Here is a 16,995-nt window from a genome sequence, read left to right as displayed (position 1 = left end):
GTTTCACCATTTTGCATCTAAGCACTCACAATTAACCAAAAATTTCCAAGGGGGAGGGGGCCCCTCCCCCTAGACCCCTCCCCCAGGACGCAGATCACTAAAGTGCTACCATCGGGATGTCGGCCCCCCCTTTCTCAAAATCCTGGATCCGCCCCTGGTGTTTATTAATGGTAGATTTTGCTACACGTACCTGACGGCCCAATGTTGGAAATTTCAACGGTACGCAACCAGTTACTTTAACCTCGTGTCAGGAGTGATGAAATTCAAATTTATTTATTTATTTTATTTATTACACGAAATTTATATAGCGCCTTATTCAATTAAAAAATGCTCTCAAGCGCTTTACAACAAAAGATAAAAATTTGTTAAAAGTATAAAAGTTAAAAAGGTTATAAAAGATAAGATTGTATAGAAAAATAAATGATAGAAATGTTAAAAAATAACAAATAAAATAAAAAGAAAAATTATGACTAAAATACAATAATAACACCTGAATTAAGTTTGTACAGCAAGTATAATAAAAGTAAATTAAGTATATATTTGGTTATCAAACATGTGAAACAAAGCAATACATTAAACTTATGGGACACAAAATGTTCAAAATTAAATGAAACTGTTAACTCATCATGATTTTGACCACCAAGCTGATTATGAAGACAAATATTTCTTAACCTTTGCCATTTCTCACTACCCTAAGCAAATGGAAAAAGATTTCTGCATCCCTTTACCAGATGAGGAAAACAATTTGCAAATTAGAAAGAGGATCCGGCGGGTATACATGGCCATTGGTGAAAGCCGAGGTGGGTGGGGTTCTTGTTATCCATGCACTTTGGTGCTATGATAGGGTCGAGACTGCTTCAAATGGTGAACATCAGTGCATGAATTTACATAACATACAAAGATTAACATTTTAACACTAGTGATAAATGTTGTAATATTAACGATACAATCACACACGCACACACTCCAAACCATGTGTTACTTACTGACATTGTAATTTTTAGTATGCACGTGAGAGACGCTCGTCAATTTGAGATGTTATTGCATCGATCCTCTATTTGAAGTTGATTGATCTTGTACGATTTTTTGTTAATGTATCACATATTTGAAGTTTCTTCACACATACGGCTGAAGAATTGATCTAGTCTAAATATGACATCATAGAGACACATATGTTGCTTCAAATATTTGTGTTTTTCTTTGCTTATTACAATGTTTATTTTCTATTATGCTGTAGATGTGTTTTGCAAAGTTTTGAATCTATAACCTTTCAGTATGACCTAATGATGGTATTGGTTCAGTGCTAAAACTATTCACATTCTGACTTGGAGATATGAGAAGAAATAAAGACTAAAGAGTAAATGACGATGACAGCTCCCAGATAAGGCGGCTTTTCAACTAAAATTATCTCCCAAACGAAAAAACAAAAACAAATATTTCTTAGCTTTTAGGGGATGTTATTCTTCACAGAGATCTCATTCACATAAATGAAAGATAATGAATGGGTTTGTGTCCCATTTAGTTATTTCGAATAGGGCCAAGTGTCATCATTTCTGAACACGTATCGCACGTTTTATGGCGCTATTATACGTGCATATACAACCCTCTGGTGATCCTTATCAAAGGATTGTGTATAAATCATCCATCTTTATACCAACCGCATCAAAGGTGATCAGAGTAAAGGTCTCCCCTAACAACTCCCTGCTTGAACACACTCACAAAACCTGCTATAAATCTGCACGTAGGCCTATACATCATATGTACCGGCCTGGTTATGATCAACGAAATACATGAACCCATCCTTAGTTTTGTTCAAAATGAGACAAAATTGCTTGAACTCAATTTCACAGGATACATCTCAACGATCTGCTCTGCTCTGACAAACCTTCAATCCGTGACAAAATTTGAACTTTGACCAAATGTAAGAGCTTCGTAAAAGTTTTGCAATCTCAAAATCCTAGATACGGTATCATGACGCTTGAGTGTCTGAACTGCCTATATCCTGCGCGATGTTCAATCTAGGTAGAGTGAGAGTTTTTTCTTTCTAATATTTTGGCTCCAATGTTGTTGTTTTTCAGGAGGCGACCGGCCTCGTAGAAATTAATTAAGATCCCCTGATTTACATGAATCTCATGAGAATAATGTCCCGATTGTGTGGAGTTGTGGTGTTAGAGGATTGGAGTGCATATGATGATAGCAAACAGGTAAGTGAGTAGCGAAGTAACTTCCAAACCATCAGGTGACTCTTACTGTTCAATTCACTGCGTTAGTACAATGATTCATAACGTTATATACATTACACACACACACACGCACACATGTTATATATACAAACACGACAAGCTATATAGGGCCCTATAGTATAAAGGCCTATACTATTAAAGTAGGTATATGCAGAAAAAGTACTCTATGGCATTACATTTCATGGTATTGTTTGAAACAATGTGGACATCGTATTGGTATATCTCAGTTCTTGCGTCATAATTATTATTACTACGTCATAGTCCTTTCAATGGACAATAATATGTGCTTGAGAGTTTCAAATCATCCCGCTAAGAATGTAGTTTAGTGCCGAGTTGTTATATGACGTCATCATGATGAAACTCTGTGAAAAATTAGCTTATCAGCAAATCACTGAATAGATAGGCCTAACCATACAACAGATATATTCCAAACTAGAAGAAGGATAAAACCTGTTACGTAAGTCTTTGAAACGTACCCCTTTGGGACAATTGTTTTTGTATATGATATACTGTCAGTACGTCGCGTAGGACTGCTGTACTAATCAGGGTGTAACTTAATAGAGTGGTTACTAGAATTACAATCTCGTCCAATTGGCTGTTGATACTTTGTGTCTAGTTTATTATATGTTAGTAAGGTTTGAATAAAAGTATAGTCTCTAATCCCTCTAGTACCATCTTAACAATAATAATCCCAGTCAAGACTTAGCTAATTAGCTACAGGTCAAGTTTTTCCGTCATAATCCTGGCGAGTTCATGTTTTTGTACTTTGAGTGTTACTGTCATTGGAAAGGAATCAACAAATTCAACGTAGCGAGGGATCTTGTAGTGAGTAATCTGAAAAAAAAGACAGGACAGAAATAATTATCATGAAGAAGCATTAAGAGCCTTTGATGGTAGCTTGTAACATCCATTATCAAGAACCTGGAAACCCACAAAAAAAGTTAACGTAACGATAGAGGAATATGCTAGTGTATGGACATTTTGAAGAACAGAAAATATGTTATATGGAAATGCGGAAAGAATTCATTGGGAGTTCACTTGCATGGAAACACAGAGATTCAGAACCTATGCTTAGAACGATATTTAATAGCCTGATTTGTTACACTTCGATAAATCTCTCTTTCCAACATTTTCAGACACTTTTGATAACTACTGTAAAACAGAGAACAAAAGAAAAAGGGCACAAGCTTATATGTAAGGCATGCGTTGAAAACATCCAAAAGTTCATTTACCTGCCCTTTGCAAAATGCTTTGATTTCTTCGGCGGAACTAGTCTCTCCTTGTTTTAGTTTGACGCATGCGCATAGCTCCTCACCCATTCTCTCATCTGGAATACCAACGATCTATAGAAAATAGAATATTTCACCATTGATAGTTTTCCAAGGGTAGGAAACTCAATTAAAACCATATTCACGTGATGATCGGCTTAAATCAAGCATTATCTTTTCAATGAGTGTTCAGACTATTATTAGGCATCCGTGTAACCACAGTTATTAACTGTGGTGTAACCGTCGCACCCATTCCTGCTACCGAAACCGCCACTCAAAAGAATTTACGGTACCTTATAACTTCCTACCACTTTCTTGAATACTAAGGGACGTGAAGGCAACCCATACGTCATCACTGCAGTGCAGCAGTGCAAAAAGACGTTTTTCGAAACTAATGAAGGATCCAAATGCTCCTGATTACTTTTTTTAGTACCAAATCCACAGAAGACTCACCGCTCATCAACATTGGAAAGTAGCGATTTTTAAAAGGTAATGATAATCTGATAATTCTGGAGCGGATTTGAACCGGGAAGCCAATAACAGTAGGACGGACACTCGAACCGCTAAACCACGCCTAAACAAATTGACACCGATTCAATATAATCTGTTCACTTCACGATGACGTCACGTCCCATATCCTCAATTATTTCAAAAACGAAACATCAAACACATATCTGGCCAAGGACTTACATAAAAGTAATAACGTCTTTCTCTGACTTTGTAGTTTAAATGGAGAAAACTTTAAAATAAATGTTAAACAACGATTTAATATCATATCATCTAATTTACATCATGTGCATATTGAACAAAAGAATTACACAAGCCTATAGTTAACTCATGACATGAATATTCAGAGTATGTCGGCGTCATCATCACGTCATTTTGTGCAATTTACCAAACCAGGAGCCTTTTTTCGTTCTCTGTTCAGAAATATTCCAACGTCGCAAGACTAACCTGAACATTCTCTACTTTAGGATGTTGATGAATAAAGCTTTCTATTTCTGCTGGAAAGATATTCGTCCCTCCTCTGATTATCATATCTTTAATCCTTCCCACAATCCTACAGTAACCCATCTCATCCATCATCCCGAGGTCTCTGAAGAGGTAAAGGAAAAAAAAAACATGTCACAAAAACTGCCATTGTATACTTCCAAAACAACACGGTAGCGTGTTCCGTTGTCCACAGAGGACATAAAATAAATAAATGGTAAATAATATTCAAATCTTTGCGAGCATTAAGTCGCATATATGCCGGCCTAATTTCGATTTTAATGCGCACGTTTTATTCCTAGCCATCTCATCCATCAACCCGTGGTCTCTGAAGAGAGATACAAATAATGATTACATGTCAAAACCAGCAGAACGCCAACGGACTATAATTCATTGCCACAGTTTACATGGGATAATACCAAAGCGCCGTAAAAACTGCAAGTCAGAAACGTGAAAATATTACACGCATGTGAATAGTATTTCCACGTTTATGACGTACCACTGTTGACGTCAAATGATCAGCAAGTGCAGGGGCGTATCCAGGGGGGGGGCGCAACAGGTGCGCGCCCCCCCTATTGGCCGTCACCAAAAAAAAAAAAAAGTTAAGCAAAAAAAAAAAAAAATTGATGACGACCTTTATGTGAGATGTCGGTGATCGCTCAACCCCCCCCCCCCCCTCCCGTATGCTTTATTTTTTGTTTGCCAAAAAAAGGTTCTGGCGAAGTTCGGCGGCATAATAGTTTTAGAAACATAGATGGTAATTGTGTTTGTATTATCACTATAAACACTAAATGACATGCCAGCCATACTAAATTGTGCATTTTGTGTCCATATTTACTGGAAATGTTGCTTATTATTAAGGTCGAAAAATGGATCACATATGGCCATGGGCGGCGATCCTGGGTGGAGGGGGGATATATACCCCCATGAAAATGGGTGGAGGGGATGTAATGCACCATACCCCCCCCCACCAAATGCCAGGGATAAGAATATTTTCATGCCTACATTTATGCATCTTCGTTAATGTACGGCTCTTTTTTAGCTTCATTTCTCGCCTACCATAAACGCAGTGCGATCTTTTCAAATAAAGCGTCTTTATAAAGCAAATATAGTTGACTGTAGGCTTCATTGGCCCTATAACAACAAAATGTATTATTGCGCCAACGGTATTGATATCAAGGGCGTAGGAACCGGGGGGGGGGGGCTGGGGGGCGCCAGCCCCCCAGTGAAAAATATGGGGGGGCGGAAGTATCATTCCGCCCCCCCGCTCCGCAAGTCAGAAAACCCCTTTTTCATTTCCAAATGAGAAAAAAATCTCATATGGAGCATCAAATTGCATTTAAGGCCAGGTGAAAATGCAAAATTCTTTACAAAATGGAGTGGGAGTTGAAATGTGCTATATTGCACCAAATTGCATCTGAGGCCACCTGGAAATGCAAAAAAATTCCAAAGGGGAGGGGGACACCCCCTCCCCTTTGACCCCTCCCCCAGCCCGGCCATCAGTCTTCAGCCCCCCCGCTCAAAAGTACCTTCCTACGCCACTGATTGATATAGTACATATATGCACCCTCATAGTATTCATATAGGCCCTATAGTAGGCCTACACACGTACATGTTCCCTCGAACAGCTGAGAATCTCATGTAACCAGGGTAATGCTTAATACACGTTTCACCTGGATGCCCTAGCAATCGGTACCTAGGAATGTAACTATGTGTAATTGTGTATTGCATGTGTATAGGCCTATAATAGCCTGCATGAGGCCATTTTCTTCATCGAATAATATAACAGAGCTCTCGAACGTTCTAACGTTGCGCCTGAAACAAGATTGACAAGGGCAATTTTCCCAAAATAACACCCGAAATTAAAAAAAAAAGTATTTTGGATCCTGATTATGAGATATTTCGGACATGACATCCCTATTTTAAAGTTGGGTATATGCCGCTTGGAAACCTCGGGAAGTGCCGTTTCCGGCCATCTAGAGGGTTTGTTAATCCCAAAATTTTCTGGTACGCTTCGCGCCAACTCATGGTGGCGCTACGCTTAGATAGTCAACAAGGTCATATCCCCCCCCCACTCGGAAGTACGGATCGCCGCCCATGCATATGACACCATTTTGCATTTCAGCCCTTCTTTGAAAGCAAAAATTGTACACCCCCTCCCCTTAGACCCATCCCCCAGGACGGCGACCATTCATGCCTGGCGCCCCCCTATTGGAAAATCCTGGATACGCCCCTGAAGTGGATCTATATATATCAAACATGAACTTCATTTATGTTTTACTGCAAGTGTAAACTTACAATTGTTTTCAGACTATGACCTCTACTCACCAGAAATGACCTTTGATCTCCTAACAAAACGATAACATTCTTCCACTTACTGATCTACATGTGCACAAGAAAGCAGTTGAACAAAACTTTACTTTTGGCATTATCGTGTCTACGAGGCTTCGGACTATTGGCTTCTGTTGACCACATATGACGTTTGACTTCCAAGGAAAACTATATGGTTCTCTTAGGGCCTACTCACTAAGATGAATACACAGAACTCAAGTATGAAGATCAGACATCCAGTAGGTTTTTAGTTAACGTGTTCACAAGATAATGTGTATATTTATAACTTAACACACACACAGCTGTGTTTTTTATTCAGACAGAGGACCCATTGCTTTCTTCCATCGTTCAAACCTACGTACCCTAACCTTAATTAACACCCCTTAACAATAGAATCCTTGCGAGGACGTAGTGATTATTTAGAAATCACACCCGAGGACATGGAATTCTTTTGTTCACGTCCTCAGTCAGAATACAAAATAAACGCAGGCATACACACACAAACATGAGACGTCACGGCCGGATAAATTCCCTCTAAGCAACATAGCGACCATAGTGTTCTAATTATTAACGTTCTTTTTTTTCTTAAATTATTATTTTGCTTTTACATGTAGGGAGGGCTTATAATTGTTTGATGGTTACAAGTAATACGATAAGAATACAACTACAAATCTGAGATGCTATGTTTACCCCGAGTGCAGCCATCCTTCTTCATCAATGGTCTCGGCTGTTTTCTCCGGGTCATTCCAGTAACCTCGCATCACGCTGTATCCTCTCATGCAGACCTCACCTCGCTCGTTAACAGGGACAATCTTCTTCGTTTGAGGGTCGACAACTTTTACCTAATATCGGCGGCAATTAAATTTAAAAAAATTGCAGTAAGAATAAGTTGATGAAAAATGTTTTATTTGCTTTAGATGAGCCTACCGTCAGCCCTATCGTCAATTTCCTGTCCTGGCTCGTACCTGCCCGTTCCTTCCCCTCTCGTTTCGTTCCGGTCCCGTCCCATATCCACGCCCGTCACGTCACCGTCACAGTCCCCGTCCCGTCCATTTACGTCCTCGTCAACGTCTCTTCCCGTCCCCAGCCTCAAATTGGACACAAATTACCGACTTTTGCACATTGGAAGAAATAATGACTTCGACACTGTGTGGCTATATACTTCTATGGTAATGTAAAATACTGTTTCATATTACAGTTAAATCCAAACCTCGACATGCTCGGCAGGTTTACCGACAGTGTTGAGGATAATCTCCGCCGAATCACCGATCCGCGTCATGTTCGATATAGTACTGACCTCAGTCATACCATACACGACCTAATGGAAGAGAACAGGGTTCAGATATGTTTGGTCAGTCTTGCTATATGGTTTGGAGAAGGTTATACCTTTAAGAGACAACATTATAGTTCAATTATGTATATGACACATTTTCTAGGAGATATAACGTACAAAGTAGCAATTGCCAGTGGGTGGTGTTGCGAACTGGGATGTGGGAGAAATGATGTGGAAGAAGAGTCTCTCATTTCTCTGACATGGAAATGTAACTCGACTTTTCATTTAAACAAAGTCTAACTTGTAATATTTCGGCAATACCACGTGACTGTATTTTGAGGAAGACTGAAGACTTTGCAATAGTGGAAAGAAGACATTTCGATGAGCTCACCACGGCGGACATGTTCATTTTGGTCTCAAATAATTTCAACAGCTCTGGAGGACATGGTGCTCCCCCGATTCCACCAATAGACATTGAACTGGTATCGTAATCGCGTAGTTTAGGATGGTTGAAAGTATCGATATAAATAGTTGGTGTGCCCAAGAGGACGGTACATCTAAGAAAAAAATAACAATATGTGTCTCATTGTCATAAACTTAGTCCTACGAGTGTAATATCTGATTAAACAAAGAGAACTGATAACATTACAAGGAACAACATGTAGTGACCAAGATACGCGTACATGATGATATAAAACTACTAGAATGTAACAATATGGAAGCTTTTGATAACTTTTTGGAAGGAACTAATTATGCTAAAATTTGCAGCCAGTGAAACTGAGTTGTAAGTGGGCCTACATGCTTGACATATTCTCGTGTTTATTCGTGTGTGTAAACACTTTGATGCCAGACTTTTCATCGAACAAACGTCGTCATGTATGTGCCACATGTTAAGATAACCGGAATCTTCCTCAAGTAAGATAGAGAACGCAAATGATCAACTGAAAACACTATTTATTTTGCTGTCTCTTGGAGTAACTTTATCTCGTGGGAGTTGAGACCTTATTGTGTCCAAGACGGGAAGTGGGTGGGGAGGCGGAGGTGGTTAACCTCTTTTCAACCTCAAACGAAATGGTTGGTCGAAATAGGGAAGTATGTCTCAGAGTGCACCATTTACTATAGCAGAGGATACTCGCAGGCCCTCTACAAGGGATTAACTTTCAACGATGATCCCAGACAGGCATGGTCATGCGTATATCCCACTTTTATGAATTCCTGAATCCGCCTTCTTGATCGTATGTCGATCGACTGCTTTTGGTTTATTGTACTTAAGTCTCCCAGGGGTGCTATTGTCCATTGAAACAGTTGTTGTTTCAAGTTGTTACGGTATCAATTAACCTTACTCGGTAAAGAAAACATTTCACGAGCAAGTAGCATACATCAGGTGTACTGACTTTTCATTTTGGATAGAGTGAAGGATCTTCTCTGGTTCGTGACCAGGGGCGGGGAGGACACTAGTTGCTCCGTGGACCATCGCAGCTAAGCTACCCACCACACAGCCTCCACAATGATAGAGTGGTAACGCAGAACAAAGAACAGCATTCTGTGCATGGTTGAAATAAATCAGGATATTTGGTCCATACTTTATAATTATACGTATATCCATAAAAAAGTTAACATGCATATATATATATATATATATATATATATATATATATATATATATATATATATATATATATATATATATAAATCAAGTTCAAATACATTTTTCATCCGGTAGATTCAATAGATATGCCAATCATGATATCCTTGTGGGATGAAAAAGTTTTTAATAAATGTCAAGAAACACTAAGAAGGGGAAACAACCGCACACTTACTCCTTACTCTCAATTCAAATGGTTTAATTTTACAGCAATATCTAAATGCTATGAAAACAAGGTCATTTTTCACATGTGGAATTTTTCGACGACAAACGGTTCGGAGAAGGCAATATCTTTTATGAAAAAAGTAAATACCTCTCTAAAATATTCCAAGCCATGTCCGCACATGTAGGCATTATTCACAATATTATGGTGGGTCAAAATACAACCTTTTGGGTGTCCTGTTGTTCCCTGTAAAAATAAAAATAGACAGAACGTGCAAACTATAACCATCGATGTATCCGCGACTACTTGCATCTCATCAAGATTGTCACCCAAAGTAGAACCCGGCCACGAACTTGCAAGCAACGTGATCCACCCTCAATACCCGGATGTGATGTGAAATTGAGTCTGTAACCAATATTGTGTTACGTTATTTTGGTCAGAATGCGCATAGGTCTATCTGTGACCCATATTGTGTTACGATATTGTGCCAGAATGCGCATAAGTCTATCTGTATCCCACATTGTGTTTCGTTATTGTGTCTGAATGCGCATAGGTCTATGTGTATCCCATATTGTGTTACGATGTTGTGTCAGAATGCGCACAGGTAAGTGCACAGCGGGATGTATTGCAACATATTGTCCTGTATTAATTCTTATCAGTCTTAGCATCATTACAACAGACTATACGATTTGTATTTCATAACTGAATAATGATAAAAGAAATAAAAGTTCAAATTGACCGAGAGAGATCTTTCCTTTTGCTTTGATATTTCCTAGACATTGGAGAAAGATAATATAAACACAAAGCAAGAGTATGAAACAAAGAAAGTCTCATCAGTAATTATATGCAATGATTATTATGCAAATTTACGGTATATACTAACTGAAGTAAATTGTAAGTTAATTGGATCGTCGAATTGCAATTCCCGGCCAAGCTTTTCAATGTCATGTCGCTTCTCTCCGCCCATTTGTCTGACGTCATCAAATTTAAGAGTACCATTGAGATTTTCTTGTGTGGCCACTATCACAGATCTTAAATCTGGAAGTCTGGATAGAGAAAAGAAAAGAATCCCCGAATTCAAGTCCAAGCCAAATGACCTTCGAGAACATAGTTCAGAGAAACCGAGTCCAAGTTCAAATCAGTGGAAACGTGGACTGAGTATTCCCGGTCTGAAATAATTATTAATCAGCCTTAATGACACAACTTGTCAAATTATAGGTTCGGAATGAAATGCTTTAATTTTATGACGCTAAAGCATGTACATGAAAGAGGAACCGAATGGCTTATCACGTACTTTTCACGGCGTCACAGTTTTAAATCATTTTTGGACATTTTGAACTACATTTCAGGAAAGGAAACCGTGGATTTCTCCTGGATGAAAACCCTCTCCTACTTTGACCGTCCAGGGCTAGAACCCCAACCTCCCGGATGGTAGGTTCCAAAATTGCTTCTAATGCCAACGGCTTTGTCCACTCGTCCGAAGCACTGTATGGTAACACACGTAGCCTATATCTAGAAGCATGTTCCTCAAAGTTTAGCAGGCTAAAAAGATTCAAAAGATTGACTGTTTTGGTGGTTCTGACCGTTTAGATTATACTAACTTTGAGAGTGCCAGGGTGATTGGAGGGTTACAAACTTATTATTACATCACTTTACACCGTATACCTTTTACTTTGAAGTTTTGCAGGTTTGGCGGTATTTAGTTCTGGACACAATTCCGCCAGCATTCCATAATAATCCTGAGTTTTAAAGGTTTGAGGAGCGACGATTGCTTTCATTCCGACCTGTAAACAAATAGAACCTTCCCGATTAAAATTACGAAGAAGGAAGTCAAGCGAGTCAGCTTTAGAAAGCCTTTTGTAGAAGCATTATGTGAATATCTTAACACGATCCTTCCCATCCGCCGCCGATCCGCGGATGGGGTGTACACAACCCTTTTAATTTAAAGCCTTAGTAAACAGTCTGCCTCAGAAAACACCAATTCACGGCTACAATTTTTAACTTCATCTGGTGGAGAACCCCCAGATTTCTCCTACATGGCTTCAACGACCACAGGGCCACACATCCTGCCTCAGGACTCCCCCCCTGCATATAGCTTCATGTCTACCTTATTAATCGGCATGAATGAATAGTATTATAAAATAATATGTTTCCATTTGGAAATGTTACGAAGACGAACTGACTTTGTTTATAGCATACTCCAGCTCTTGTAATCGATATGCAGGGTTGACATTGACCAAGATGGCACCGATTCTGGCGCATGCGTACTGAGTAAGGATCCATTCTTTGATGTTAGGTCCCCACATTCCAACTCGGTCACCTTTCGTGATTCCAATAGACAAGAAACCGGCCGCTACACGATCAACCTGGAATAAACAATTTTATTAGAAGATATAGTTGAACTGACAAAGTTGAAACTTGTGCCAACATGAAATAACCTTTTTCATTGAGATTAACTATTTGGTTTGGAACTGTTCACTTTGTCAATACGAGTGATTTGAATCATGACCTGAAAAAAACCTTAATGGTGATACTATAGCATTAGGATATTGCCCAAACTGGCTGGTTTCAACCAGGGAGTTTTATACTCCCTGTTTCAACATTCACTTGACTAGCTTGCGTAACAAAGGCATATCATACTCTGCGCATGCGGATTCCCCAGGACAGAGTCATATATACAAACAAACCGACCTATCAGTAACTTTGTACCATGCGATCGATGGTTTAATAGCACATCGGAAAAACAACGAATTGCCACATATGGAGATTGAAAAGGTTACTGATCGCACGTTTCAACAATTGACGATTGGGTAAACGTGTTAGCATTCGTGTCGGTAATGTGACACGTTATTCAGTAACGTGATGTTATAATGTATCTTTACAAAATGATGTCGGTTGACCGCATCATATATGCAGATTATCGATTGTGCGATTATTGTAGGCGCTCACAAAGTTGTTCCTTCGTGTTACTACCAAATAGTTTCAGAGTAGAGATGCCAGAAGGGATATATGCAATGTAGAGTCACAGGGTTTCGTTCTAGACTGATGGAAAAAGATGATTGTTTAATGTTTGAAGACGATTAATAAATAGCTGCGTTAAATGTTTCAAGTTGAACTGTACGTGTAAACACTACGAGAACGCGTACATTGACTGTTCCTTTTTCACACTATCCGTACATATTGCGATTTGCTAAATGGTTTGATGATGATATTTCGACCCTGCCCAGCATGTAAGCCTACTGTAGTACAACACACCTCATCAAGGAGTTGACTGAAGGTGTGTCTGTCGCCCTCTGTTCCATACACAAATGCATTCTTATTGGGATGTTTCTCTGCGCTGTCCTGAAGAGCTTCTCCAATCGTTTTACCAAGTAACGGAAGGTCACTTGCTCCATGACAATAGCTATCTGAGAGTCTGACGTCATTCCTGGGCCGCCAGAGAGATCTGTTGAAATTGACAGGATAATTTACGTGGTCACAATGTTCATGTCTTTGTTTTTAATGTTTGTTGACATAGGCCTATATGGCCTATACAGAGTTATGAAATATCAACATCAATAGGGTTTGCTCAAGCTTTATGAGTGACAATACATGTTTATTTGCGAGCTCCAATGGCTTTGAATGCTGACGTAATTGTGTAAATATAGTTTAGTATTGATTCGGACATGCATTCATAACTTAAACTTCTCGAAACATCATGTGTGCTGCTTCTATAGGAGCCTGAGTGTCTTTACATTTCTCTTCAACATCATGAGAAAGTTTTGTTTCCTACTAGCCGTTCTTTTAATGTTGCCTTGTAGTAAAATACATCACTCCCTTGAGGTTTTTTTTGCTAGTTTGTGATTTTCGAACACCTTTTCGAAAAAAACACTTACACATCGTATTGGCGACAAAAAATATGTGTGTCAAATTACGTTATTGTTAACAAATAAACACTTGATGGTATTCATGACAATATGGAAATAAGAACAACTACAGTGTATGTTTCAGCCCCCCTACCCACCCCCACCTCACAGGTTATTGTAACAGACTAGAGATGTACTCCATTTCAGGCTGGATCAATCACTTGTATCTTTGCATTATTAAAGGGAGTGCCACAGTATTTATACGTCAGAATCCGTCGAATGTTCGACCTCAAAATTTCGATAAAAACGTCCTTTCGTATAAACCCTTATATGTAATTGTCTTCACTGTTCTGTATACACGTAGTACCAGTTTAATCCTGAATTTCAAGACGAGGTGATCATTTGATATCTAATAATTGAACTATTGAGATAAGCACTGTCGATATTTCGATAGGAAGTCAAGCTGTGGGCCTTTTTATATCACAATTTTCAAATTATATTCAAGAAATATCGAAATAAGTGAATCGAAAATTTTGGGATACATTAGTTGAGCTTTGAGATATATTTACAGTTTCATTATGATACAAAAGTGGTTCATCTCCCAGTAAATTTGTGTATGCTACCGGTACTGATCAAGAATATTTGGATTCATACAGGACTTGAATCGTTAACTGTGCCCCTCCTAATCCTGAAAACGGATCGACGCCCCGACTGCGTTGTTTGTGTCTGAATTGCGGAATGAGAAAACTTTCTATATAATATTTATGATATCTGGACAATGTCGATCCTGGACTAGATGCACATAGTCAAGCAATACTTCCGTTTATTCCTCCTCACATACAAAACATACAATATTTTAGCTTATTGGGAGTTACAAACCATTGATTTAAACACGAATGAAAGTAGCGTAAATTACTCAAACAATAGAAACATGGTCAAGATTCCGTTTCGTTTTCTTTTCCGCTCACGTATACTCTTATATGTGGCTCACAATTCTGTTTTTGTTGTTGTCACTCTTGTATTTTAAGAATATCTTACAACCTAGACTAAGTTAATTGGGCACTTCATTGCCTTATGTTAAGACTAGGTTACATAACAGTGTAAGTTAATTGACGCTTTTGGGTGAGGTTTTGATCTTCAATTTGCTGCAAGCGACAAGCCGGAAGTGACTTCTATGTATACATTTCTGTGGTTGTATCTGTTTTGTATTCGTCTATTTTACTCTTTTGTACGTATCATTTTTACGACTCTACTTCGGTACTGAGTGCATGTTTTTCTATTTATTATTAAGGGCTCCATGCCGATGTGTTGTCTGTATCGTGACTGATTGTAGTAATAGATTACGAAATCTACCCAGCGCTCGTTCTTTAATCGTTTATCTATATGTGAAATATTATTTGCATGTAATAGCGATATTCAAGGCTCGTCGTTACTAACACACAAAAATCCAAGCTGCATTTGTTTCCATATACCGCCACCTGTCCTCAGTAGGGAATACATTGTGCACCCCAGGAGTCTTAGACTGAGTTAGCGTTACAATATTAATGATCCATAGACACAAATAGAACCACACGGAACATATATGTAGAATCATACAGTATAGGCTTAGGTAGGCCTACAAGCACAAAACATGGTCTCTGGTGGGTATACACACTAGTTATATATATACTGATAATGTAGGCCTACAAGCACAAAACATGGTCTCTGATGGGTATACACAATCATTATATATATATATATATATATATATATATATATATATATATACATATATATATATATATATATATATATATACATATACATATATATATATATATATATACATATATATATATATATATATATATATATATATATATATATATATATATATATATATATAAACTGATAATGCAGGCCTACAAGCACAAAGCATGGTCTCTGATGGGTATACACAATCATTATATATATATATATATATATATATATATATACATATATATATATATATATACATATACATATATTTATATATATATATATATATACATATACATATATATATATATATACTGATAATGCAGGCCTACAAGCACAAAACACGGTCTCTCTTGGGTATACACACTCATTATTTATATATACTGATAATGTAGGCCTACAAGCACAAAACGTGGTCTCTGATGGGTATACACAATCATTTTATATATATATATATATATATATACATATACATATATATATACATATATATATATATATATATATATATACTGATAATGCAGGCCTACAAGCACAAAGCATGGTCTCTGATGGGTATACACAATCATTATATATATATATATATATATATATATATATATATATATATATACTGATAATGTAGGCCTACAAGCACAAAACATGGTCTCTGATGGGTATACACAATCATTATATATATATATATATATATATACTGATAATGCAAGCCTACAAGCACAAAACATGGTCTCTGATGGGTATACACAATCATTATATATATATATATATATATATATATATATACTGATAATGTAGGCCTACAAGCACAAAACATGGTCTCTGATGGGTACGACACTAATTGTATACTGAATAACGATACTTACGAGGTAGTAGATAGCACTCTTTTCGAAAGCTGTGGCACAAGGACCAAGTTTCTCAGTCTTGACGCGATTATCTCGAAGCGAAACATGATTTTCAGAAACTTACAACAGTTTCGTTCAGGAATACAGTTACCGTATACCTACAACATTACTTACCGGGTACAATATGACACAATGGATTGAAGTATAGGAATGTTATATTCACTTCACACTACCAGAAGACATAAACAACAGTTTCTATAGCTTTATGGGTATTGGTAGTTGCATTGAACTGGTAGGTGTCTAGTGCAGCGACTGTGTCAACAAAGTTACCCCTTTCTACACCGTTTCACACAGGTCAGCATTGTCGGCTCTGTTAAGTCTGCATGCATTTAGTATAACGTTTGAAATTCCAATGATGCGTAAATGTGTAAGTACCTACTTCTAATGTTAGGCCACATATACAGCTCACTAAACCAGATTACCATTGAGTACATGTTCTTCTTATATATATATATATATATATATACTATATATATATATATATATATATATAAATGAAAATCGTAATGAGTTGGAAAATCAAGAACAGTGAAAAAAATTTCAGCCTCCACCGGGATTCGAACCACGGGCCTTCCGCTCTGTACGCGGACACCCT

At 37.9% G+C, this 16,995-nt stretch overlaps 1 protein-coding gene across 1 annotated transcript; it reads right to left on the bottom strand.

Moving 5' to 3' along the window:
• Positions 1–231: 231 nt before the first annotated feature.
• On the bottom strand, positions 232–16,765 carry LOC139979721 (medium-chain acyl-CoA ligase ACSF2, mitochondrial-like). The gene is made up of 13 exons (XM_071990773.1): positions 16,362–16,765; positions 13,169–13,358; positions 12,097–12,279; positions 11,579–11,697; positions 10,797–10,959; positions 10,064–10,159; positions 9,500–9,648; positions 8,497–8,662; positions 8,043–8,150; positions 7,523–7,674; positions 4,466–4,607; positions 3,476–3,586; positions 232–3,077 (listed from the first exon to the last, which is right to left on the bottom strand). Exons 1-13 carry the CDS (start codon positions 16,445–16,447, stop codon positions 2,958–2,960), a joined length of 1,785 nt encoding a protein of 594 aa, XP_071846874.1. The 5' UTR covers positions 16,448–16,765; the 3' UTR covers positions 232–2,957.
• Between the last annotated feature and the right edge of the window lie 230 nt (positions 16,766–16,995).

Source organism: Apostichopus japonicus, chromosome 14, assembly GCF_037975245.1.
Source record: "Apostichopus japonicus isolate 1M-3 chromosome 14, ASM3797524v1, whole genome shotgun sequence".
NCBI classification, from domain to species: Eukaryota; Metazoa; Echinodermata; class Holothuroidea; order Aspidochirotida; family Stichopodidae; genus Apostichopus; species Apostichopus japonicus.
Note: the sequence above shows the minus strand (reverse complement) of the source record. Positions and strands in the feature narration are given on the sequence as shown.

Coding starts and splice junctions, on each gene's coding strand:
- LOC139979721 (XM_071990773.1), bottom strand. CDS start 16,447: ATGTTTCGCTTCGAGATAATCGCGTCAAGACTGAGAAACTTGGTCCTT. Junction 8,663..9,499: donor CACTCTATCCAAAATGAAAA/GTCAGTACACCT, acceptor TTTTTTTCTTAG/ATGTACCGTCCTCTTGGGCA. Junction 4,608..7,522: donor GAAGGATGGCTGCACTCGGG/GTAAACATAGCA, acceptor TTACCTCTTCAG/AGACCTCGGGATGATGGATG.